The sequence below is a fragment of the Anopheles arabiensis genome, chromosome 3 (assembly GCF_016920715.1).
Source record: "Anopheles arabiensis isolate DONGOLA chromosome 3, AaraD3, whole genome shotgun sequence".
In the NCBI taxonomy this organism is placed as follows: Eukaryota; Metazoa; Arthropoda; class Insecta; order Diptera; family Culicidae; genus Anopheles; species Anopheles arabiensis.
In genome coordinates, this window is record NC_053518.1 from 63069626 (window position 1) to 63095978 (window position 26353).

General features: G+C 42.2%; 3 protein-coding genes and 1 non-coding gene across 18 annotated transcripts in view; 1 reads left to right on the top strand and 3 right to left on the bottom strand.

The window, feature by feature from the left end:
- The window catches only part of LOC120905139 (protein enabled), a 38144-nt gene extending 29662 nt beyond the window's left edge, over positions 1-8482 (bottom strand). For 4 of the 10 annotated variants that reach the window (XM_040315938.1, XM_040315937.1, XM_040315929.1 and 1 more), the window contains exons 1-4: positions 8277-8480; positions 4705-5487; positions 1050-1371; positions 640-947 (exon numbers count right to left, since the gene is read on the bottom strand). In XM_040315938.1, coding sequence (XP_040171872.1) covers positions 640-947; positions 1050-1371; positions 4705-4709 — 635 coding nt within the window. In that variant the 5' untranslated portion in view covers positions 4710-5487; positions 8277-8480. Of the gene's footprint in view, positions 1-639; positions 948-1049; positions 1372-4704; positions 5488-7987; positions 8088-8276 lie in introns of those variants that run through there. The other 6 variants (XM_040315932.1, XM_040315934.1, XM_040315936.1 and 3 more) reach the window with 4 other exon arrangements.
- Positions 3253-3334, bottom strand: Trnas-cga. Its single transcript has one exon. It is a non-coding gene; the product is annotated as a tRNA-Ser (tRNA).
- Positions 8483-19734: 11252 nt separating the features above from the next.
- On the top strand, positions 19735-24501 carry LOC120904924 (tsukushin-like). 2 transcript variants are annotated; one of them, XM_040315430.1, is made up of 3 exons: positions 19735-19892; positions 21348-22553; positions 22823-24501. In XM_040315430.1, exons 1-2 carry the CDS (start codon positions 19873-19875, stop codon positions 22546-22548), a joined length of 1221 nt encoding a protein of 406 aa, XP_040171364.1. In that variant the 5' UTR covers positions 19735-19872; the 3' UTR covers positions 22549-22553; positions 22823-24501. The 2 variants fall into 2 exon arrangements, with proteins under 2 accessions (XP_040171364.1, XP_040171363.1); XM_040315429.1 differs by having other exon boundaries at positions 21348-24501.
- Positions 24502-24715: 214 nt separating this feature from the next.
- LOC120904922 (intersectin-1) overlaps positions 24716-26353 on the bottom strand; it is a 49009-nt gene continuing 47371 nt past the window's right edge. For all 5 annotated transcript variants that reach the window (XM_040315424.1, XM_040315426.1, XM_040315425.1 and 2 more), the window contains 4 exons: positions 25992-26102; positions 25675-25914; positions 25500-25608; positions 24716-25424 (listed from right to left, as the gene is read on the bottom strand). In XM_040315424.1, the coding sequence (XP_040171358.1) occupies positions 25102-25424; positions 25500-25608; positions 25675-25914; positions 25992-26102 (783 nt within the window). In that variant the 3' untranslated portion in view covers positions 24716-25101. The remainder of the gene's footprint in view (positions 25425-25499; positions 25609-25674; positions 25915-25991; positions 26103-26353) is intronic.

Here is a 26353-nt window from a genome sequence, read left to right on the forward strand (position 1 = left end):
CGTTACGGACGTGCTTTTCGAACGCAATGAGATGCCACGCCCGCGCGTTCCCTTTGGGTCGAAGCTCTTTTGACGTAATTCTTGCGAGAAAAGGTGGAATGTAGTCCCCAATGCACACACGTGTGATATGCAACTAATTAAGAAACTTGTCCACGCTACCACCGAGCACAGCCAGAAGAACCAAAAGTGGTGGTCGTGAACGACCCCGGCAAGATCATTGACATCGAAAGTGGGGCAAAAGCGGTGCAAGAGAACTGCAATGTAATATTGATACCTTTTGCATTTATGCGCCAAACTCAACATGCAGGTCTGCATTTCATTGCGCCGTTGAAGGATTATGGATGTTTTTAAAAAGAAAATTGTTACATTACGTCCTACCGAATATAACCTTCTTGAATCGTTAAGTTTGGTTCGAGCTAAAATTGGGCAACTCCACCGTCTCTTATAATGATGAGACCCAATTTCGCAACACCGATCCGATCCGCTTGAGTGTACCCACCCCGTACATCGGCACTAATAGTGCACAGCAGATAGAGCATTGTACACTTTAGCGTGTAACCCCAGCAATCTACATCATCCCTCCGTCGACAATTTCGAGTTGAAGAGAGCCACTTGCGAAGGCCAAAATCCCCCTCCTACCTGTTTGTACGATGATGCGTCTGTTGTTGCTGCTGTTGCTGGGTGGCTTGTGATGGCAGCGTTTGAGATGTCGGCGTTTGCGGGGATAGTATGCCACCGCCCGGGCCCGGTATCGAGTTCGGCGGTTGCTGTGGTGGTCCCACGCCCGGCGGTTGACTAGTCATTTGCTGCTGCTGCTGCATGATGGCCGCATCTTCACGGGTCATCGTACGGTAGCCCATGTCCTCCTCGTACGCCGCAGCCATCTGGCTCGGGTTCGGATTGGTCGTTTGCATGGTCGACGAGGGTGGTACGCGTCCACTCAGCACCTAAAAAGGAGGAGGAGGGAGAAGAAGAGCAAAGGATTGATTCCAAATTAATAGGCAAATTCGTAAACAATTCTCCTGTTCTGGCTAAAAACAGCAACTTACATCCAAAGCGTGCATCATCGCACGGGCAAACGCTTCCGCGTCCATCGGGCTGGAGAAGTTCAACCCGTACACGAACTTGGAATCGCGCCACTGGTGAAACGTCGCGGTGGCCTGATTATACTTCAGCCCCTTGATGATCGAACAGTTGATGACGACCTCATGGTCCTGCAGCTTCCGACCGACGACGCGGAACGTGTTGTTTTGCTGATGGTGGAAGATTTGCACCTTGCTCAGACCGGACGAGCTGCCGGACGGTATCCACTTCCGCTGCACATCGTCGTACACCATGACCGAGGCCCGGGCCCCAATGATGCTTTGTTCGCTGTTGGTGGAACGAGAAGGAAGGGAGAAAGAGTCATGAAACCATATTCAAAATGAGCGATTAGTGTCTATTAAATAAAGCAAATTCTTTCGAAGCTCAGAGTTATCCCTGTCACAAATTTCTGGTTCTTGAGTGTACTTCAGTCTCCCTAGGGGAACATATTTCCAACCAAAAAAAATGAAGAAAACACAAAATGCTTCGTTAACATTTTCTTTTACCCGAGGAGGGGGTGCGCATTTTCTCTCAGCACGGTTCACTTTAATTTTTATAACCAATTCAATTTTCGACGTTCGAGGTGCTGTCCCTTTCACTGTCAGTACAGAACACGACCAGGCCCCTAAACCTAACGATTTGCTCGCGTGCATGCTATCCAAGCAGCAATCGATTTGCTTCTTCTTCTCCTCCCTGTTTAGCGTTAATTGCTTTTTATTGTCAAGGCCAACTGGTGCTACGGCAGGACGCGTGAGCCAGAAACGTTCCTGCGGGTGGAAATTGGTATGTTTGTCCACACATGAGCTCTTCGTTCATTTAGGGTGTGCGATTTTTTTTTTTGCGCATGGGGGTGACCAAGTGCCAGCTTTTCCTGCAAACCGTCAAGAGCTGGTAATGCAACGGGCAAATAACGTGCAAAAAGGAAATGAAAGAAAATAGTGTGTAAAAACACAATCCGATGTAATGGGCAACACTACTACCACACGCTCAACGGTAGGTCGTTTGCTTTATGAATCATACAGCACGGTCGCAAAGGGAATTTAGATGACGCATTTTTTTTTGTGGAGATATTAAAAGTTTATTTATTGGGTTTGAGTCATGTGGTGTCCTTACTACAAAAATACAGCATTTTGTTATGGCACATGCATTTCATATAACGTTAAAATATAAACCACTCATCAGATGCGTTCATTTAAAAATAATAAAGCAGTATAAAAGAGAGTAATTTGCTATTTAAGTACAAAGCAAACAGAACAAGAAAGTTGAAAGAATTTTGTAAAAAAAAATGTAATTCATTAAAAAAAAACTATTTTCAGCTCTGCGTGATTTCAACTAACAATCTTCCGGAAAATATGTGTTTAACTAGTTTACTGCTTCCTCTAACAGGGTTGCTCTAACCAGATCAATATTTAAGGCAAATACTTCAGACGCGTAAAATAGACTCCACCTACAGTAATAATCCAACTTTCTTTACTTTTGGACACTTCGAATTAAGGTAGATACACTTTAGTACAGGCTATCCTCGAGTTACGACGATTCGCAGATAGGACGATTTTGACAATAAAAAGCTGTCATTCAGAAGAAACTTATGTATTTTTTCAAAGCGAGTTTATATCAGGTGGGCCTTATCTAATGCAGTTTCTTCTTCTTCTTCTTTTTGGCACAACAACCGCTGGCGGAACCAGGAAAACCTGGTTTGACAGTTAGATCCATAACAAACTGGGTGGTTTGATGATTGTTTGATGATGTTCTCACTCCTAAATCTATCCTGAATTTTCTCAATTTTACACGATATTTGAGATCGATCGGTGATCTGTCGAACTGAACTAAAGGTTATATACACAAGCATTCTGATAAGTTCCTCACTTATAGTATAATATCATATTTGGTTCGGATAGTATACTGCTCCTTCCTTTCTAGCTGAACGGATTAAATAATTGTTACCTTTGTATCAGATTTGGAGAAGGAATTATTTATTTTTTGAATCGTCTAACCTTCAAATATTCATTTTAATCCAAGAACTGGCCGCCACGTAAGATTTGGGCTTCGTTCTGCTACACCTGATTAAAACCATTTACCATTTCTTCTTATTATTCTTCTTCTTAATTAGCGAGAAAAGAATCCTTTTATATTCTTTCAGGCGTAGGTCCGAAAAAATACTTTCTGTGACGCAGCCGGTAGGATTCGAACCTACGCTCCCAGAGGGAATCTGATTTCGAGTCAGACGCCTTAACCACTCGGCCACGACTGCTTGTTACATACTACTCCTGCGCGACATCGTTTGAACTGGATGGCATACTAGATTTTGTTATGGAACAAAACTGTAAAATTGTGTGTCGATGTTTTGGTGACGACACTAAACTGGTATATACAATCACTTTGTATTAAACAAAAAACAATCTAATATTATAACCGTTACATTTACATTTAAAAATATTCCCCAGCTACTCAATCTTCAATATTTTCATTGGAGTAAAATAAACACATAATTGAATATTATTTTAAATAAAATAAACGATATCGTAGATTTCGATTTGTCGACTTCGGTTACGCCTTGCTTTGGGACATTTTTTCGGTCCCGAATACAGTCGAATATCGAGATTCACCTGTATCTCTTACATAAAAAAAAGAAAAAAAAGCTTTCTAATTCGCATATGCCGTCTCCAGATTGTTATCTTCTTATCTACAGGCAGTTATACAAAGAAATTTAAAAATGCATCGAACATATGAAAATGTTCTTTTAAATTGAAGTACATTTTGTGCTTGTCGGTTCTGTGTGTTGTACAAAAGGATAACTATTGTGTTCAGAAAAAAAAGAATCATGTCAAAAAATTGCGGAATGGAATACACAAAATAAAAGAACATTCCGTCTACTGCTCTAAAGTCTACCATCCTTTTGATACGCAGAACCAAACGTTCACTAGGTCACAAAATAGCTATAAATTCAATGAACTCAAGTGAAGCCTAAATCATTTAGCTCATCAAAAGGAAAAAATACACAATAGAATTGGCTACACTGTAGAGCATTTTTAATTGCACCGGTACCGTATCTCGAGTTTCACCCGGATCGTGCTTTATAAATTATTTCCAGATGAATAATGCAACGCTGCACTCACCGGCGTAGATTGTGAATCAACCGCGCAAATCATTTCAGAAATGTAAACTGAACCGAGATAAGGCGAAGAACTAACTCCCCCTTTCATCCCCCGTGTGTTATTGCTCACTCGATGAATTATCCAGGATGATGATTTAAGGAAAAAAAATCATAAAAAACCTCCCTCTCTTCAAAAATCCATCTAGTGCGCACCAGTCAATTCATTCGGCCAGTCAGGCGTTAGAGCCAAAAGAGCCACGCTAATTGGGATGCCCTATTTTATTTTGTTCACCTCATTCTTTTCACACAGCGCGTGGTGCGAAGGGACAGGAACGAGAAACAGAGCGAACCGATTGCTAGGCTAAGACTAAGGGAGCGAAAATGTGAATGTAGGCCCAAGGGAAACTAAAACTGCACCAAATCTGCACTGCATTTTTACAGGAGGGTTGGATGGCGGTTATAAAAAAATGTGAAAAATTAAATAACCTTCCACTCCACTACATCCAACATTGAAACATACTACTCACCTCATCTTGCTGTTGTTGTTGTGCTTAAGGGAGACGATCCGCGATCGTGGTTTGTGCTGTTAAGATTTGATGCAAAACGCCTTTTTTTATTGGCTCCGGGAGGGATCAGGATCGCCGAACCAACAGCTGACGGACGACGGGTGAAATGACTGGACAGGCTGCCTTATCCCGGTTAGCACCACAGCCTCCTCGGTAGTCGGTGAGGCAGTGTTGTCTTCCGGCAACGGTTGCTTTGCTCGCCTTGTTTTGCTCGAAGATGTAGTTGTGATACTACACAATCCAACACTCAATCCAACAGTAACCGGCGCAAAATTGTGTTGCCTTCTCACTCTCGGCGCTGTCCCTTTTCGTCCGTGTTTGTGCTTGTGCCGCCGCTCTGCGGGGGAGCGTGCGCGTGTGTTGAACGGGAGGGTCCTTTGCAGTAACCGTAGCCTACTTTACAGCTTTTCCACCAACAAGAGAGCAGGAAAATTCACCCCGTTCACGCTGCGTGCATGTGTGGTTCACCAAGCCACAAGGCACCGTCGAAATGTACTTCCTCAAGGAAGCGAAGGAGAAGGGGGAGGTGGGGTTGCTGGACGAAATGGTCGCGAGGGAAAGCTCCTCCACCGCGCCCAGGGAGATGATTTGCCGTGATTGCTTGTTGTGTTTTCACTCTCTACCTTTCCTTTCGCACTCACACACTCACACAGCACACAACAAACTACACCCACTTTTCTTCCTTTTTTCTTTTCGCTTCAATTTAACTCACGCACACTACGCGCTTTGCTTCTATTTATTAGCCTATATTTTGGAGATAAAGGAAAGGCGTGAAAATAAAATCACACAAATTTTTCCAACCCACACGCCTGTTTTACTAACACTAAATCCGTAATGCACAACCACTATTGAACGGGCAATCCGTCACGGAAAGGAAAATTAGAGCTCATTTCATTTACTACACGCCCGAGTCGGGGGCCAAAAAAAAACCCAGGATATTCGTACAAACACACGCACAATGAACATACAAACACACACATAGAGAATCGAAAACAGCACACCCTTCGTTTTGCACAGTGGCCCCCACCACACACACACACACAAACACTCTCGTACGCATCCGACAAGGGGCCGCCTTGTTTCTTTTACACGGATCCTTTTAACAGTGCACGTGACGTTGGCCCTAGTATTTCCCTTTATCCTTACGAGGGTTTGAGCACGCACACATACACAGAGAAAGATCAGAGGTTTGAGCACAGCAGTGCACCACATATACACATACACACACACTAACACACCAACACGCACACTACACAACGCACTGTGCTGGCAGGATCGTTGGTAAGGGACATATACCAGCAGCAGGCAGTACGCCCTCTTTTCTTACTGTCAACCGGAAACCGAAAACGGACCCAACTTGATGGAACTTATGCTTACTTTTGCTGTTTGCTTTTTGTGGAGTTTATGCACAAATTGTAACGCAATTCACTGCAGGGATGTTCTTTTGCCATTTGCGATATTCATTTGCTTCGTGGTCTAAACGATTCACTTTGTCCACAGTGATTAGCGATTTGTCCATTGTGATTTGTTGATACTTTTTTCACAATATATCAACATTACTTTGCATTCGACACATTCGACGTGGAAAAAATATGTCTAATCGAGCAATTCCATATTCCATAGCTGCGCATCATACCGCACCCCGATTAATTGTGCCTTTTTTTTAGATTAGAAGAAACTAACATTTTGCAAACCAGTAAGAATAATACAGTTTCTCTATTGCAATACCTACTTTTGAAAATCTTTTCCCACAAAAGTAACGAAAAATGATATATTAAAAGCGAAATTAAATTTCCCCCATAGAAAGAGCAAACTATGCGGCCCGTTTCATGCTACCAGGAGGGCCCTCTATGCTCGGCTTCTATGTGTGGCAGGCACTCCCGCATAGATGCACACGCACAGGAGGACGAATAAAATACAGTCACAAATACAAACACGCACACTACCAGCGGGTGTTGTACAGCAGGGAAAGAAGAGCAGGAATCTTTCTGCTGTTTTTCACCCAGTAGACAAATTTACTTTTTGAAAAAATATATGATTTTATGTAACCTTATGCATTTTTCGGCTTCGGAAACAATAACATTTAGTGAGACAACTGTTTTTAGTCTACACCACAGCTACGTTTAGCCATCTTGCAAATAAAACACCCTCTTTTCGGCTTGTTTGATACCCATCCGAACCCGGTAAATGCGGAAAGCTGCTGCTAGAGTAGTATGTGGAACACCATCCACACCATGTGTACGTACACACACCAGTGGCGACGGCGCAGGAGGCCTTTCATTTTTCCAGTCAGAATGTGTTTTTGTTCCATCTTTTCTTCGCTCGTTCCCTACAATCCACACCCGTGCAGGGGGGCCACAAACGATGCACTTGTGAATTTTCTTGTCCTACTATTCCAAACAGTGTTGGAACCTAAGAAAAGAAATCCTTCAAGAACCCAGCAGCGTCAGGTAAAAAAAAACGCTTTTCCACTGCTCAATCCAATACGGTTGTGATCTTCGATTGAAGTGTTTTTTTTTCTTCACCCCCATACAAACCCCGTACGCCAGCATACAGTATCGTTCCGATGGCTAAAGAAGTTGACCTTACGGTCGGGACCATGGTAGAACCGGTCTTCTCCACCCGGGCAATGATTTTCACGGGAAATTCCCTTTGTTTTGTGCCAGCCAGCCAGCGAGCGTTTGCTACAAAGCTGTATGTGTGTGTGCGCGTAAATCTCCCCGTCGGTCAGATTCGTTCTCTTTCTAACTTTCAGGGCTTCCTAAAGGGCTGGGGTCGTCGCCGTGTCCGTCTACCTTTTTATTGCTCAGCTTTTTGCTGCAAACTGCACACACAGGCTGCAAGAGCACAAGGCACAAGGCACAAGGCTGGTTTGCCTGTTGCGATTTTAATTGCAGTGTAACTTCGTTAACGCACACATACACTGTAGGGACCGGCAGAGCACACATCTTGTGCGGCTGGACCAGCTCCTCAAGGAAAACTTCTTTCTCCCGGCCCGTCTGCGCACGCTACACACACATAGCGCTCAAACACACCCAACAAGAAGCAGCAGCAGCAGGCGAACCCGATCGAAGCAGGCGACACAACGCAAACGGGGAGTTGCGGTTTGAGTGTTGCGGAAACCATCACCTCACCTCCCTTTCCCTGACTTCAATGAAAAACATTTTTTTGCATACTGCATACTTCACACTACTTTTAGCTCACTATTCCTGTTCTATTACAAAAAAAAACTATGTCCATTTACCACCGTTCCCTCCGTCTTTTCAGTTCCTTGCAATCCGACTGGTTCGACCAATATTGCAGATTTTTAAAACTCCACTCCACAATGAGCGACAATGCGAGCACACTAACACAAGCACATGTGTAGACCCTCGAAAAAAAACGCTTCTTTTACCCGGTTTCCCGGAGCCTTCCCGTCCATCTCCACAGATAAGCTGCCAATGTGTGTATATGTAAACGTGTGTGTGTGTGTGTGTGTGTATCTGAGTGTAGATATAGGTGTGTGCACGATTAAGAACAAGATAATTGCTAACCAAAATTCACAACAGCAATCTTCACGCACTCTTCCCACTATGTACGACAATTCTTCACACTCGCACGTACTGCAACACTACACAATGCCAAGTTCCAAAATCTACCGCGGGCGACTTCACACACGAAAAACATGGGAGCAGAGCGTTTCTCGGTCGTGTTCGCTAGCGCATCATGGCGTTTAGTGAGCTGTGTGCGCTGCTGTGCGTTTTTGCTGTCTGTATGTGTTTGTGTGTATGTTGCGCTGCCTTGTTTTGACTGTTTTTCTTGGTTCGGCTGTCAAGTCGTTTAGATGTCCGGGTTGTCTGCTGAATTGAAGCGATCTTAGGGTACGCTTACACCTAGCGAGAACATTGCACGACAGCTCCTATTTGGAACAAATGGTACAAATATTGCGTGTAAGCAATTTCACCAGAGAAATACAAAAAATCAGTTTTTTAAGCAAGAGTGTGTACAGTGACATTTACATAAAAAAACATGCACGACAATTTTCGATTTGTTATGGGTTTTCCAAGTGCCACAAATCCACCAAGGGTGGTGGCAACGCTTTTTCGCATGCGATTTTATCGGACGGCCTGTCAAATTTTTATATGGGATTTGACAGATAACGTCGGACGACGAAATCGCACGTCCGACGTTATCTGTCAAATCCCATATAAATCTCGTCCGATAAAATCGCATCCGATGAGCGTTGCCACGAGCCTAAACGACCACTAAACAGGTTCTAAACGGCTCAGGCACTCAACCTGAAGGGAATCTAAAAAGACTCCGTTTAGCAGACGGTAAACGATTGATGCATTATATAAATAGCTAAATAAAAGCTGGTGTCACCATCTGTTGGTGGGATACACAGCTTGTGGATCTATTTTTGCTGTGAGAGCTTTCTCATTCCCTCTGTACTGTTGTATGGTCACCGACAAACCGACGTGACACTTCGAACAAAATGAGCTTCAAAAGTTGTCTCCTTATTTCAAATGAAAATACGTTAAACACTAGCGCCATCTCTATAATGATTCGCTTACTACACTGACACAGAGAAGAAACTGCTAAATCCCATTTTTGTTTTTCTTCGCAAATTCCAATGCGTATTGTTTTATGTACTTCTCACATCTTTTGCATTGATTTGGAAACTTATAAAATGATTTTCCTGGGTGTTTTGTCCAATATTTCTCACAAAATCTTGCCTCTCACACTTCCTTCGCAATTTATATTTAGAAAAGTTGTTTACATCGAAGCAGCAGTGAACAGAGCTTACTTTGACAGAAGTGATCGCCTCACTGGTAAATGCAGTACTTTCGTGTGGGACACTGTTCTAACGCCAGTGTCACGTCAGTTTGTCGGTGGTACCCAAATGACAATCCAGCCTGCTCTCACTATGGCGAGCTCAATGACAGCTGCTTCAACTCATACTGAGAGGCTATCATCGTTTCCTCCTGCGTACTGAGCAAGCTTGTTTTTTCCCCTCGCTGAGGCGAGATGATTTTGTTTGAATGGTGAGCAAATCTATCGCCGATGATTGCTCTAATGAGATGTTCAAGCAACAGCCGCTCACATGATGAAATCATGATGAGGTCGGATTTTGGAGTGAGTAAAAATATCTTCTCCACGTCGAGCCGCCATTGGGTTGTGGTTTGAGGAGAACATTGGATCACCTACGAATTGTTTGCATTTGTAAAACATGCAAAAATTGACCGCGGGCTACATTTCTCGATTCTTTTGTTGAAAGAGCATATCAAATATCCCAAAATCAGTTAAAATATAGTGAAATGTTGTACCGGACACACGATGCTTAGACAAAAACATAAAATCAAACATGGGAAGATGATGAACATCTTCCATTACTAATAGTTGATTTACAGCCTCTAGGTAAGTGTAAAATACCCTACAGAGTGCTGTTGTCAATGTAAAAAAAGTTTTTAAATTGCAGAGGGTGATTCTTTCTCCATGACAGGCATCAACAAAAAATGAAGCAGCGTTTGACGATGAAGAAGATACCCAGTTGTGCGATGACCATTAACCGTTAACGTTGAAAATCAAGAGAAATATTACATGGATTGAAAATACCTAGAGAGCCTAGAACCTACCTATAAACACCCAGAAATATCGCATCGAGTCGAATTTAGAACGTAAATAATCGTCCACAAAAGGCCATCTTTTGGATTGTGGGTGATTGTTAGCAGTGGCGGATTCTGACGAGTGGAGGCCCTAAGCAATCACACGAAATTAGAGGCTTGATTGAAGCGTGTATCAAATGTCCTAACCAGAGATTGAGTAGCAATTTTACTTGTGAGCGGGGCGTAGGTGCCATTTTTGGGGCCCCTGGCCGACACAGATGTTCGACACTTAAACAACTGAATACGATGGAATACATTAAAACTGAGAGAAATGCACATCTAAACAATTACTTAAAAATAGTATAATTGTATTGATTCGTTATGTATTATGTAGTTTTGACCTGCAACAACATTTCTTAAACATTCCTATGAATCACAGAAAGGCCTAATGCCTAAAAACCTGCTTTATAGGCTTGAAAATTACACGCGGCAATCCCTAAAAAAGCTAAATAAAATCACGTGCTTTTAATGGTTTGTAGTGTAAATTGAGTGACAGAGTCAGCTGGCCACATGCACATAACATGTACTGTTTTGCAGTGTTCTTACATCCGCTGTTATTTGCAAATTCATCCATGCTTAGAAAGTGTACACTCCTTTTCCACTGCTAGTCACATTGGAATTGCTTCAGTCATTATTTGCACTTGGAGGATTTATACATTCTGTTTTCAATTCTTTTCTTCAAATCCCTTTTCTTTGTCTAGCTTGGATCCTAAATCAGCAGCTTCCATTCAAAAAGAATCAAATTTAGTTTCCACAATTCACGAAAACAAAATTCATTACTTGCACTCTCCATCGTTTGCTCTTCATCATCCCTTGTTGTTTCTGGAACACCTAGAAATCATCAAAGGCAACACGATATCATCGTCAATATTTTCACTTGTGCGTGGATCTATTTCTGCTTCAAGATTCGATTCGTCTACTGGTGCCCTTTAAACGTCCAAGATTTCGAAGCCTTCAATGGTTTACAAGTTTAATTGAGCTGTTCTGACTTGATGTACTTCGGATCAAATCCAACCACGGCAGTACAACAAGTCAACAGATGAACTGAATAGAAAGGAAGAGTCAGAGTGTACTAGGGATGTAACGGTGGAAAAAAGTGAAAGAGGGGGGAATACCTTTTTTTCGCCATGACTACCATGACGATGATTGCACTGATTTTCCCCTTCCTTTTTTCTCACACCACGCTGCTCATAGTGAGATCGCTTTCGTCTGAAAAGCGGAACGGAAAGCGACTTGCATCAAATGTCAACCCGATTTTCCGGCTGAAATTGTCATCCGGGTATGGTTTCGCATTGAAGTTATGCATCGCTAGAACTAGAACAGCGATGCGATTGTTTAAATACTAAATTCCAATGTAAAGTACCAGCACTGAAGCTAGTGAAATTTGAGTAATAGTCGTTGGTGTTGGTACCCACGTAGTGCTCAGAAGTGCTACAAAATGTCACTGTCAATGTCATAAAAAATCTGACTGAAACAAAATCTATATCAGCGTCACTTATTCAATTGTGATAATCAGAGGTCATACTCAGAACGGTTGGTGGGACCGACCGACCCGACCAATACATGCTTCATGGCATTTTTGCGACCACCGCTTGGTCAGACCTTATGTCATGTGTTGTGGGAACGCAGCCTCAGCAGCGCCAGCTGCTCGACGTCGACATTCGCCTGTCGACTATTGAAGCACGATCGTGTTGAGTGCCTGAGTGTTCCCGTATTGGCGAACAAGGACCGGAGCCGGATAGAGAGTTGATACCGAGCGCTCAAGGGCAACGGACGGTTGCACACCCACACACCAGTATTCGCGTATCGTCCTATGTGTTATTTTACCGTGTTTCCTATTAAGTTTTTAATAAAGTGTAAGAATCACAACATCATGACTTTTTTTACTGGGATCAGTTTTACGAAAGAGTGGCAATTTAGAGCCGGTCTGGTGGTACAGTCGTCAACTCGTACGACGTAACAACATGCCCGTCATGGGTTCAAGTCCCCAATAGACCGTGCCCCCATATGTAGGACTGACTATCCTGCTATGGTAACAATAAGTCACTGAAAGCCAAGCTCACTTCACCAGTGGGTACAGGCAGACCTATACCGACAGCGGTTGTTGTGCCAAAGAAGAAAAAGATCCGTTTTTGCAAACTGTCACTGACATAGTCATGACAAATTCTTACTGAAACATAATCATTTCAGCGTCACGAGCTCTACTGTGATTTATTTATTTATTTATTGAAGATAATTGCTTGGCGCGCGCAGGGGCCTTTACAATATTAAAAATAAAATAATACTTAAGATAACCTTACTTTCTATATATTTGAATACATAAATGAACATTTAAACGTGGCAACGGTAATATTTAATTTAATTTTATTTTTTTTTAATTTTATTAATTGCTCGGTCACGTTGGGTTACAGCAATAGTGCTTACTGACTATAGTATACAATTATTCACGAAGGAGTTGGAAGGAGTTTATGGTACGGAAAAGGAGCGAAGACGGGATCGGTAGACAGGATAGGATAGGTTGAAATCGAACAGATCTGAAGTACTATTAAAAGACGACATAGCTCTTACAAAAGGCTCATTGCGAGCAAAACGTGTACGACATTGGTAACTGGAGACGAAAACGATAACGTAAGGTGCGACAAGGTGCATACAAATGTAAGCGCGACAGAAGTGAAGGAGTATCAATCGTATTGAGCAATATGCCAGCAACGAAAGAAGCCTGAGCGACCGAGAGGCGGTGCTCCAACTTGGCAAGGCCTAATAGAGTGCATCTATCGTCATACGAAGGAAGCGGAATAGAATGATGACCCAGCGACCTACGAAATACGATCCTTGTAAAACGTCTCTGGATCCTCTCAATCCTTTGGAGCAGAGATAGTTGGACAGGAGACCAGATGACACAGGCATATTCTAGTACGGAACGGACCCAACAACAATAAAGGGGCTTAAGACAAAAAGGATCACGAATTTCAGTGGACATGCGACAAATATAACTAAGACTTTTGCTAGCCTTGTTGATGACATAGTCCGTGTGCTCCTTGAAAGAAAGACTCGGGTCAGGATTGAAGGACTAGACAATCAGCTGTAGAAGATACAGGAAGAAAATGTTTACGTCATCCGCATATAGCTAGAAGTCGTTAGGAGGTGGAATCGAAGTACAGTCATTGAGGAAGAGAATTAACAGTAAGGGACTAAGGACACTACCTTGTGGGACACCCGAAGAACTAAGAAAACATTCAGAAAAAGAGCCACAGATTTTAACTACATATGAACGATTCTCAAGATAGGAGTTGAACCACGGCAATATAGAGCCACCGAAACCTAGTTTTCGAAGCTTAGCAACAAGTAATGATGGAGGTATACTGTCAAATGCCGCTTTGAAATCGGTATAGACAGTGTCTACTTGCTTACCACTAGACAGGTTATGATATAGAGAAGACAAAAAACACATTAGGTTGATGGACACTGAGCGATGGGGCATAAAGCCGTGTTGTTCCGTAGAAATATATTTTTTTACACAAGGCATTACAGAAAAATGGACAATTGACTCGAGGATTTTAGAACACGCACAAATAATAGAAATGCCTTAGTAGTTTGATGCTAGTGTGCGGTCACCTTTCGTATAAATGGGAACAAGCCAAGCTAGTTTCCATTAGACATGGCCAAAATGAATCAGAACTGAATGATTCATTCCAATCTTTACACTGAGTGAACGAGTACCGCACCGCCAGATAAATGGAAATGATTCTTCCGCACGCTAGCGGTGCGGTATTGATTCTTTGTGCGGACGCTCTCCCTGTCGATTATGAAAGTGTGCGATACATCTCCGCACGCTAGCGGTGCGGTATTTATTCTTTGTGCGGACGTTCTCCGCGCCGACTATGAATGTGTGCGATAGATCTCCATGGACTATAGTTAACCACAGTTTTTTAAACTGTACGATTAATTGAATGAGTTTTATCAATCCGTTGTTTTGAACGGCGATAAATTTACATTTTTATAAAAAATACTTTAAACGAGTAGAACACAAAATAAATATTGATATAAGAAAATTAAACAAATCGTGATAAATTTAAAGTTTAGTTGAGCATTAAAACAACTTTGATTTCCTTTTTCTCTGCTTGTAAATGTAACTATATAAAAATAAAAAAATAAAATAGGGTGTACATTCTTGCAGCATAAAAAAGATTCTTAAAAAAAATACTGCACCTCGGCCGTGCGAAAGAATCACCGCACGCGTTCAGTTCATTTCACTGAGCGAACTGGACCGCACCTGATCTTTAAAAAGAATCATTTTTCCCATGACTAGTTTCCATTGACTAGGAAAAATCCCTAGGGGAAGGTAGGTAAAGACGGACACTGCGGGTAAGATGGACACTTCTCATAAATGCATCAAAATGGTAATTTTCGAAAAAATCAACAATGCAGCATCCTAACTTAAAGTTGAACAACACATTTGAGAACATTTTTGGCAATATATATGCAAAATTGGTTAAATCAGCGAACAAAATAAACTTTCAATCATGAGCATCCTTGTGGATCTAATTTGACTACTACGGATCTTAAGCTCTACAACTTGTATTGTTTATATTTCCGGAAGTTTTATTTCATGAATGGGTTGTCGTGATCATTAATGAAAAAACTGGCGAAAGAACGAGGATAAAAGCAATACAAAATATTGTTTTCTGGTGGTTTAAACATTCTGACACCAAAGCGGGAAAGACGGACACCTTGTTGTAGGGAAAGATGGACACCAAATTTATTGATTTTTTTACTTCTTATATCAATTGGTGATGAATATATTTCTTCAAATATCTTAAATAAGGGTATTCCGATGCTATAAATCAATCAGTAACTAGAAAAAGTATTGAAATAAGCGAGAAATGAAACATCGGTCAAAATAGTAGCCATTCGTTATGCTATTACACGCTCGACGCTGATGAGGCGCTTCACGAAATCCAATATCTTGTCACGACTTGGACAACTTTAAACAATAAAAAAATGATGCATTGATACGACATTGTTAAGGAATAGATGAGACATTCTATGGGATTACAAACATCAAATGTTGAATTTTGACATGGTCGAAAATTGATTAAACTATTAGCAAGTCCCTCAAAAATTACTGGGGTCGAGGTCTTTTCGCGTAGTAATTTCCTTAAAGGCAGTTCTAGACTGTTGTTCTGTAAGCTGAAGCAACGTCAGCTGTAAGTGCGCGATATTTCAATAATGCTTTAGATTCTGCATTCTACGATATATTATTCAGCCGTACCGGCGAACTCGTTCGACGAGAAACATTCGTCGCTCATGAGTGGACAGGGTTGTACCACTAGATTGGGCAGAACAAAATCTATACGGTTTTCTAAATTTTGATCTAGAGGGCTATGAAATGAGTGAAAATGAGCGTCGCGGCGAACGTTCCCGGGAACGAACGAGTTCGCCGGTACGGCTGATTACGATATATTAATTTCTAAAACCACATCTGAATGAATCGTCGTTGCAATAGGCCAAAAATTGGTTTATAAACGTACCAGGACGTGGAAAGCGATAGAATTTGTTAAAATACTGTAAAACTCTTCACTTTCCAACGTTTTCTACAGGTGTCCATCTTACCCTTCATGGTGTCCATCTTTCCCATATCAGGTGGCCGTCTTACCCGAACATTTCAAAACCGCACGAAAAAAACCATGTTTTTCATTCATGAAAAATACGCAAAAATCGATGGAAACTTAAAAGTTTCAACACATTTTCTCATAAAACATGAGTGTAAGATAATATATGCACATTTTCAAGATCGTTGCACTTATATATCCCTAGATTTTTACCATTTCCCTTAACGTGTCCGTCTTTACCTACCTTCCCCTACTCTGCTTCCGAGTCGGGCTCTATCACGTACAGAGCCCCCGACAAGCAGGTACTTTGTCTTCGTCGCATTGATCCTCAATCCAATCCTCTCGGCCCCGCGTTTCAGTCGGGTGTACGATTCGCAAACCGCCGCAGTTGTATGTCCGATAATGTCGATGTCATCAGCGAAGCCAAGGAATTGGAGAGATCGGATGAAAATCGTGCCCCGGATGTCAAAGCCCGCCCTTCGCATGACACCTTCCAGAGCGATGTTGAACAGCAAACAGGAGAGTCCGTCCCCTTGCCTCAGACCCAGGTGAGATTCGAATGATTCCGAAAGCATGTTCGTTACTCTCACTTTGTACTGCACCCCGTCCATAGTGGCCCTCAACAGCCGTATCAGCTACCCAGGGAATCCGTACTGCTGCATGGTGTTCGACAGCTCATTCCGATCTATGGTATCGTAGGCTGCCTTGAAGTCGATGAACAGGTGGTGCGTAGGGATTTGGTGCTCTCGGCATTTCTGGAGGATCTGCCGTAGAATGAAGATTTGATCGGTGGTCGATTTGCCTCCAACAAATCCAGCTTGATAGTTGCCGACGAAATCAGTATCAAGGGGCGAAAGTCTGCAGAAGAATATTCGGGACAGGATCTTGTAGGCAGCATTCAGGACTGTGATGTCTCGAAAGTTGGGTGGTTTTAGTCACTATATTAATGCTGTGGGCAGCTGTTCCGATCCCTGGACTTGTGTGGTAGTTGCGTGTTGAGCGGAGTTATTACTCAGTGAAAAAGAGCAGAAACTAAATAACCAACTTGAGTGTAATCATCAGCAATACTTGCTTCCCTTTCAGGACACGACATCCCAACCTATCAAAAAGCACTCCGAATCCTTTATCGATTATTTTACTTACTGATAACAGGTTTGTCGTCAGAGATGGTACATGGTACACCCTGTCCAAGGAAACTTTCTAGCGTGTGCCGTTTCCATCCATGGAAACCAATTTGCAGCTTTGGACACACCTGCATCATGCACCCTTCTCCAATGAACCAATAGGAAATTTGTCTTTGTTAGCGACGTTGACACTTTCACCATCTAGCTTACTTATTTTGTCTTCAGCCCATTTTCTACAGTCTTTTCTTATTCGTCTCACAATAATGGTACTGCTTTTTCTTATTGGTTATTAGTTTCATGTCCTTCCAAAATTTCGTGTTGTACTTTTCTCCAGATAGTAATGCTTTATCTTCATATGCACCATCAGCTCGACGTCTTCCTTCATCCAACAATTTGCCTTTTACATAATCCACCTTAAAATCTTCATGAGGCCTACTTTCGAAAGCCAAGTTTCTTCAAGATTCAAATTTTCGAGAATTTAACACTTGTTTCACAGTACTTCTGGGTCCATAACCTGTTGTGCGGAAATTATTACACAGTGAAAAATATCATAAACTAAATAACCAACTTGAGTGTAATATATTTGAAAAAAAGACTAACTATAATGATCCCCAACATTTCACGTTCAATTCCAACGGAACTGAAATCCAGGCTTAACGAGAGAGTCACTAATCGGCACAGAGCGTGAGTGAGTAGAACCCGATAATACTATATAATTATTGAAATGATATGTATTTGTGTGAATATTCAAAGAGTGACCTAAAGCTTAAAATCTCTACGGGCACTCAATTATCATCTCTAATTGGAAGGCCAACCCTATTTGTCGGGTATTTTTCTATGACGCCATCTGGTGACAAGTAGTTGTAGCACTAGAACGAACGGTTTTAGAACATGAACATGGAAAACATTTGTATACCGAATAAAACTACACTTTTTAAGATTAATTAACGAAGTCTTCCCTATTTTAATAATTGAATGTATGGATTAAGATGTTTGTAATTTTTTTTTTACGACCACTCCTTGGTGCATCGATGACTGCATTTGTTGATTTAATTTATTGATTCGTTCGTTATGCCGCAGCACAGTGGGCAGTTTCGAAAAAAATGTAGGGATAAAATTATTATACATAAATTGTTGATTTTTATAGCTTGTAGTCTAGTATCATGATAGTATATTACATAGAATATGAATTTTGCATCCAAAACACCAGGTGGAGCTACATAAATTAGCGTTTTAAGGGATTTTCGAACAATTTAATAAATTTTGTACATTTTTTCTTTTATTTTGAAAATAAAATGTCAAAATATCCTGTAATTTCAGACTGTAAGAAATTATCTTAAAATTTAGAATAAAACCGGTATTTGTTTACCACTGACCAAAGGGTATGTGTTATTGGATTGCTTCATTATGTTTTATAAAAAAGTTAGACTAAAAAAGAAACTTACATGTTTGATAAGAATTGGAACAGAAATACAGTACAGTGGTGTTAAGTAGTTAAAGAAAAGAATTAAAGAATCATTTTTTGTTGCAATCAAATATCAGGTTATCAAGAACACGACTTTTCTAGAATACACGAAATCCGCTACACCAGGTACTTATGGCGCCGCTTCGTTACGCATGAGCCTGTTTTTAGAAAAAGTTGATATGAAAAAACTTCAATAAAATTCGCGTTCGCAAACTTTTGCAGAATATTTCTTCACAGATTGATAGCATATATATATATTACACTACTATGCGACATATATGAGACAACACTACTCTACGCCTTTTTTATGCCATCAAGTCAAAATTAAAAAAGTTGAAAATTTTCATGAAGTTTTTTTCAATTTTGACCAAAGTTTTTGTAAACTTTGAAATAAAGTAAAACAACCCAAATGTTTTTATAAGGTTGAATAAATTTCCTTTTCAAATCGTATAAATTTATCAAAATCGGTTCATTTACAAAAATGTTACAAAGATCCAAATTTCAAACCAACTTAGAAGAGATAAAAAGCTCATATGATAGATTTTTCTTAGTTTAAGCCTAAAGATTTAAACCTTTTCTTTGGAATTACGTTATTACTGGAATTACGTAGTTGGTTTTTTGAATTTAAAAAAATATGAAAGTTAATTGGGAAATGTATAATGGGAAAGAACATCCCTGTTGTAATTAAATACATTATAACCTTACTGACTGATTCAGATTATTCTTTATTAGTCGGGTTGTTCACTAAATGGCACCTCAATAGTTGGGTAGTCAACCAACCAACGAGGTAGTTCACAGAAGGAAACACCAGCATGGTTGTCATGGAACTAAGAAGCATAGCCCTTGCGATGCATTTCAATTTGGTGCACAAAGGTTTCTGAACCATTTTATTTCTGTGTCGTTTTTATTCATCACATTAGCGGGCGGTCAAACAACTCGACTATCGAGTGCAAATGCACTAGTATCGCAACCATTGAGGTCATACTGTATATTATTAAATCTCCCTTCACATAAGCATTGCATTTTCGCATCGCCGTTAAATGTTCTAAAACCAAGACAACAATGCACTCCACTATCCACATCAAAATCCCGATCAACTGCAATCGACTATTTTTAGTCCACTGTTTGTTCAGAACCACTCACTGTGCGATTGGGTAGGGTTCGTTCTGGTATCCTCTACCAGACATCTTTTCAATCTACAGTGAACCGTCCACTAGAGCGTAAGTGTGTCGCACCCGATCTCAGATATCCCCAAAAGCATCTGGTTTGAATAGAGCTGAAAAATGATTCCCCAAACATGTTGGTAAGTACCACCCCATTGGAGAAGTGGATGTTTTAACAAATGTGATAGCGATTTGTGCAAGTGTTTTTACAAAAAGTAGAACGTTCTATACTGGTGTTATCGGTGCTACTGCACTCCCTAGACGGGCACACTTGACGGGGTGGTGGTGGTGGTATGCAGTCGATTGTATGCTGACGAGACGGTTGAAGCTATCAATTTGCGGTTCGGTGCTAATTTGCAAAGAATATGCCAACACACATACTATTACCATAGTCCCGGCAGCCGGCTATCGTCGGGAAGAAAAGCGAAAGAATTTCCACGCTTGCGTACAATCGGGTGTGCTTAGACAGATTTTCCCTCACCCAAAACGGCCAACAATCGGCTGTCACGTTTTGGTGTGTTTTGGTTTTTGAAAGCCGCGCCGACGTCTATAGGACGTCTTCGTACCGTGTTGCTTGTCAAGGTGTCTGAGAGAAAGCAAGCGATGAGTGCGTTGAAGATTTTTCCACTTTTTTGTCTGTGTTGAGTTTTCCTCTTCAAGGGGAAAAATGCAACACAGTAGCCATTGAAGTTTTGCTGTTAAACAAGCATAATAATACCAGAAAGAAAACGCAGTAAGGCGATTTCGTGCCGCTTTATTATGTATGCGTTTTGCTTTGTTTCTTTTTTGACTTCCTGTTCATGTTAAGTAATTGAAATGTAGGAGTGGAATGGGTTTTTTTTCACAAATTCTATTAAAGAGAGCTTTGTCTTTCTAACGGGCAACCGAACACGAAAAGCATTGCGCGTTCTATGCATTTTTAATCAATAACGATTAAGATTTGTTTTAATGAATGAATCATATTTTCAAACTAGCCAATTTGGGCCAACTCTTTATTGCAGTTCTCCATGGCATTTTCTACGACAGCGAATCGTTGGAATCGACATCATTGCATCCAAACGATTCGCTTTCAACCGCCTTGAGGTGATAATTATGTGTTTACTATTTCAAACGATATTCGTTCATCATCTTTACATTTACAATTCTCATGCCTCTAGCTCTTGTGTAATGGGATATATATTTTCCTTCTCCGTTCCTGCTGCACTAAACTCGCTAACGGTTGCACCCAACGCGGACAGAATCTTAGTACAAATGATTTCCAATCTCGGCCAACCCATTTTATAGTCTTTTTTTGTGCGACCGTTTTTAAAGCATACCTACGTTAGTCAAAAATGCACACTTGACCCGGTCAAACGAGTATAATTTACAGTTTGGGGCGCGATCGGTTCGATTGGTTTCGTGCCGTATGTGCCGGCATACATGTGTGCGGCATGTTTATTTTACCGACAGTGGAGCGGAATAAACACGCTGCACTGTGTTGTGGCAGTGTATGCGGCCGAGAACACTGTCCAGACCATGGTTTATACGGGTTTTTAAAGCATTCACTGCATCTCAATAGTTTGTTAATAGTTATCCCATTGGTACAATCCTTTCAGCCAACTGGTTGCATTGCTGTTCGGTACCGCACTGCTGCTAGTTTCATCTACCGCCGCCGACCAAACGTACGAATGTGCGATAGAGAAACGCGAGGACGAAAGTGTGTGCATGTTCCGCAATGTCGTATATACCACCAGTATGACCGGCATCACGTTTAAGGCACCGAACGCCAAGGTACAACATGTGGCGTTCGAGGACAGCACGCTCGACCGCATCCCGGCCGAGCTGCTGAATGCATTTCCGAACCTCCGGTCGCTGAGTGTACCGAACGCAAATCTCAGCTCCGTGGTCATACCGGCGAAGCTGGAGCGACTGTACGCTTCGGACAACCAGATCTCGCAGGTGATCGTGCACCAGACGCGCGACACCACGACCATGCTCGAGCTAATACTCGACTCGAACCGGCTGCACGATATTTCCAACCTGACACGGCTGGCCAAGCTGGAGATACTGAGCCTGAGCGGCAACAGGGAGCTGCCGATCGATGACACGATCGAGCTGGGCCGGTTCAAGGGTATGGACGGGCTGCGCCATCTGCTACTCTCCGACGTCGGAGCACATCATCTCGAGAACGAGCAGGAGGTCTCACTGCCCGCGCTGGAACTGCTCGACCTGTCCAGCAACAACCTGCCACCCTCGTACTTGAGCGTGAAGGTGTTTGCACCGTTCAAGTCACTGCAGATCTTGCGACTCGCCTACAATCAGCTACGGGAGCTGGATGTGCTGCAGCTGACGAAAAACAATCCCCAGCTGAAGCAGATCTACCTCGAGGGCAACGAATTCCCGTGCAAACTGCTGACCCTGATGCTGAAGCACTTCAAGAAGGAGGGCATCGAGACGCCCGTCGCCAACCCGAACGTTCGATGCCTGTTGGGTTTTGACAAGGAGCAGGGTTTGTGCTGCATGGCAGACAGCATGACCCAGAGATATGCCGGCCCAATTACTCCACGGACTCCCCCGGTTAGCTTGGCGACGAGCGAGTCACCCGCGGAAAATACGGCCGTGCGTACGGGTGCCGGCAGTGCTGAACTGGGGACGAGTACGGTGTCGACCACGACCATGGCTGCTCCCACAGCCGGCGGTACTCCAGCCAAAACGGACGATGGCCACAGCATGGCTTCGATGGCTCCGTTAGGCAACAGCTGGCTGCTAGCCGGTCTGGCGGCGGTGGTGTTGACCGTTATGAAATTGAACTACTAATCCGGGTAGGCTATTACCTCATCATGAGTCATTTGCAGGAACATGCTGAACACTACCCTCCGGATCATGTCATTGGTTTGATGTCTTCGTCTGGCTTTTTTTGCGCAACACACACAATTCAAAGCTCGATACCTATACACACCACCACGAATCGGTATCAAAGGTTGCGATTTGGAAACAACGGGCATTAAGCCTTCGTACACTGATTAGTGTTTACCCGATGTACTTGATTGCTAAACAAGCTTCTTTATTTGTTATCATTATTTTCTTTTAGCAACAACAGTTAACATTTTCGAACGGTCCGTGTGTGTCGTCGTAGTGGTTGATACTTATTTTCTTCTAATTTCAAGCGTTAAATATGACTGCTTTCGTTCACGTTGCCCAATCTACAGACCACCAACAGTAGTAATGAGCTTACAGGTATTAAATAACACTTTTTCCACATCATTAGCTTCTCGTAGATGATCGAACCATAATTACGGTGTAAACGGTGTGCGCACCCTTCGCCAAATATCAAAGTCCTTTCCAGTCAATGTCAACAGTGCAACATACCGCACATACACACATGCAAGTTTTCTAGAAAGCATTAAGAGATGATAACACTCATCGGAAGCTAGCCAAACAGGGTGATTGAAGTATGTTCTAAATCGGTTTGCAACGGAAGGCAATAAGATTGCAATTAGAAAGGAGGAAAGGACATTAAGTATTTCTTTCCAAATTGTGTGTGTGTGTGTAAATGCATCTGCGTCGTTGTAAAATTAAAAATAAGAAAATAAGAAAACAAAAACACACACAGTTTTGCATCGCGTGGATAATAAATGTAGAACGGAGAATACTTATTGTCTCCCAGGAACAGCTCGTGGCTTGGCATGGACTACCGTTGCATCAGTACCAAAACTTAACTCACCGGCTAGGACCGTCATAGAATGATGAAGACAATGCCCAACAAATTGGCGCCCCTAACACTCTCACAATTGTACGCCACGTGACTCAGTGTAGGAGCATGATAGAAAACTAGACTTTTAGAGTGGTAAGTTGCAGGCGAAATACATACACACACAAACACACCCACAGAAAAGAGCTAACAATTATCAAGTATTCAGTAACATCTCATTAACATCTAGTCGTAGGAAACCAACCAGTAACATAGCATTGCTATTGATGATATCGCGACAGAAGGGCAGCCCTGAACGCCTGCCAGTTCGTGCTGCAATTTCATACAACGATTTTAAAACACATACAGCAATTTTTGGACAAGCTTTTTTTTTGCGTATGTGTGAGCGTAAGCGCTACGGATTTTGGGGAAGAGTGCGACAAGACAGCGACGACTAATTTTGTCGGCATAAAAACGTAAAGACGACGACGGTGCTATAGTGAGGCCAAGTGCTCTTAGGTCGGAATCGAACCGAAGCCAACATGTAACAAGCGAACGTAGAAGAACGAAGGTTAACAACAGCGCGATCGTGCATCGACACCAACACCAATATTGCAAATGTTTGTAATGGGACGTAACGAACGAGTGGCGCGCGATTTTCGCGCAAACCGGTGGTGTTTAAAATGGATGGAGAAATGGATTTACTGCACGGGATGGGGGGAACAAGTGTAGGAGCAAAACAAACTGTCATCCTATATAGCTAGAAGCACGCGCTCGATCGCTTTTCGAACACTTTGAACCACTGTCACGTTCTGCAAGAATCCGTCTTTAAACAAAAAAGAAAGATCACTAACGCTTTTGTAGGTAAGCTGCAGAGCTGCTTGTGCCATGGCAGGGCCATTCAGATCCTTCAGCACACTATGGCCATTTTTGTGATTATATTCTATTGGTGCTAGCGAGCTGAATCCGTACGCGCAATTGCTACCATTTCTAGTGCCGTTCTATTTCAGGCAGTATTCCCAATATTCACTGTACTCTCATGCTTTATCGTGGTAGAAGTAAATCGTTTTAAAATCTTACATCACCGTAAGGATGTTTGAATGGAGATAAATGAAATTGAGAAAGTTATTGATGGTTATAGTTATGGGTAAGTATCACATGATGAAACTGGAATCTAATACATTCTCTAATTCTTATGTATAAATGTGTATGTAAGAAACTTATGTTTTAATGTTTTGAAATTAATAACTAATTTATGATATTATCAACTTAATAGTATAATATTTTTCCGAATTTTAAATATAAATCTTTTACTCACTTTATTCCTCTCAACATCCTATCGTTTACTTCGCGAAACCGTGTGCGTTTGATAGTTTTCTTTGCTTTTCGTCATATCTCGTAACATTCTATCCACAACCTGCGCTTATGTACATTCGATCCATTCACGCACTTCGATAGATATTTTACTCACTCCAGTCTGTTACCAGGTTGCGCCCTTAAACCATATTCCTAGTAGGAGAGATTGCTTTCGATAGTACTACATTAGCTATTCTTTCTCTATGGTACACATACTGCGCTGCCTTCGTTAAAATCAATAATGCGTATTGCGTTCTCTGCTTTTCTGCTTCACTTTTACAAATACAACACGAGCTATTTACACCGCACCAGCCTGCATGTCGCTACGGTATCTCCTCCACGTACGTTGCCGGAAAGATGCCAATCTGGCCGCGAAGCGCTCCGAGCCACCAGCCGTCCTCCTGCTTGATGTGCACTTCGAGAATATCGCCCGGCTGCAGCTCCAGCTCATCGTAAAGCTTTGGTGTGTAGTTAAATAAGGCTCGGCAGCGGCCCAATATGACCGGCTGGCCGGCAACAGCGTCCGGATGGTCAACGGACGCTGGGCTCGCCCCGTTCGCCAGTGCCGGATGGCAACCGTTTTCGAGCATCTGTTTCGGTGCCACCGAGCAACGATCTTCGTCTTCGTCTTGGGAGGAGAACTCATCTGCAAGTGAGCGAGAGTGAGATTAAGTGTAACGGGTGTGCTACTATTGCTGCGTGGAATTTCTACAAAACTTACCAAAATCGGAGTCGGGTTGGTTGGAGACTCCATCGGCAACGCCTCGATCCCAGGCCGGACCGTGATGATGGTCGTCCTGATGTACCGATTTGCTAGCCTTAGTTGTTGTCTAAAATCGTTCAAGAATGCATTAAGGACCTCTTCATATTTGTATACCTGTTCCAGCATTACTTACATATTGTCCTTCGTCCCCGTTGCATCCATTCCGTGCGTACTTGTGCACGATGTGTTTGATGAGCGTATCGTTTTTAATGTCCAAACATCCCTGATCAGAGCTGTCGTCGGAACTGAGAATTGTCGTTTGGCCGTTGGCTGTTACAGGCTCTTGCGTACCCTCTTGGTCGTCCTGTTCGTGCTTTAGCCATAACGGAACCTTCAGTACGCTTGTTTGCAGGCCGGTGCGATCTCGCGTGATCTACAATTGTGTGAAGAAAAGAAAGACATTAACATCTAGTGTACCTTCCAAATAAGTTTGAGAGCTACGCCTCTTACCTGTATGTGCTGTGCTAAGGGATGGCTGGAACGTGGCTTGTGATCGAGTTCGAGAAGAGCTGACTGTAGTTTATATCGCGCACCTTCTAGATATGTGAGCATCGATCGAATCTGTGCAAAACAAAGCAAAAAGAAAAGGTTAATCACACATAAACGAAGTTAGGGGCACATCCATTTATAACGTAACTCTCATGGGGATAACGAGTTCCTTCTAGCTTAAGAAGGAAGTAGGAATGAAGTTTGAAATCTGATTACGGAACACAAAACTAGAATAAATCTATAATTGATATAAAATATTGTTTTTGCAAAACCAACAAAACCGAGAAATAACATATTTTTTTGGGGGGAGCTCAACCGTCTGG

Excerpts from the sequence above, each read along its gene's own strand:
- LOC120904924 (XM_040315429.1), top strand. The coding sequence starts at position 19,873 with ATGATTCCCCAAACATGTTG. Across the intron at positions 19,893-21,347 it reads ATGATTCCCCAAACATGTTG|CCAACTGGTTGCATTGCTGT; the intron begins GTAAGTACCACC and ends CAATCCTTTCAG.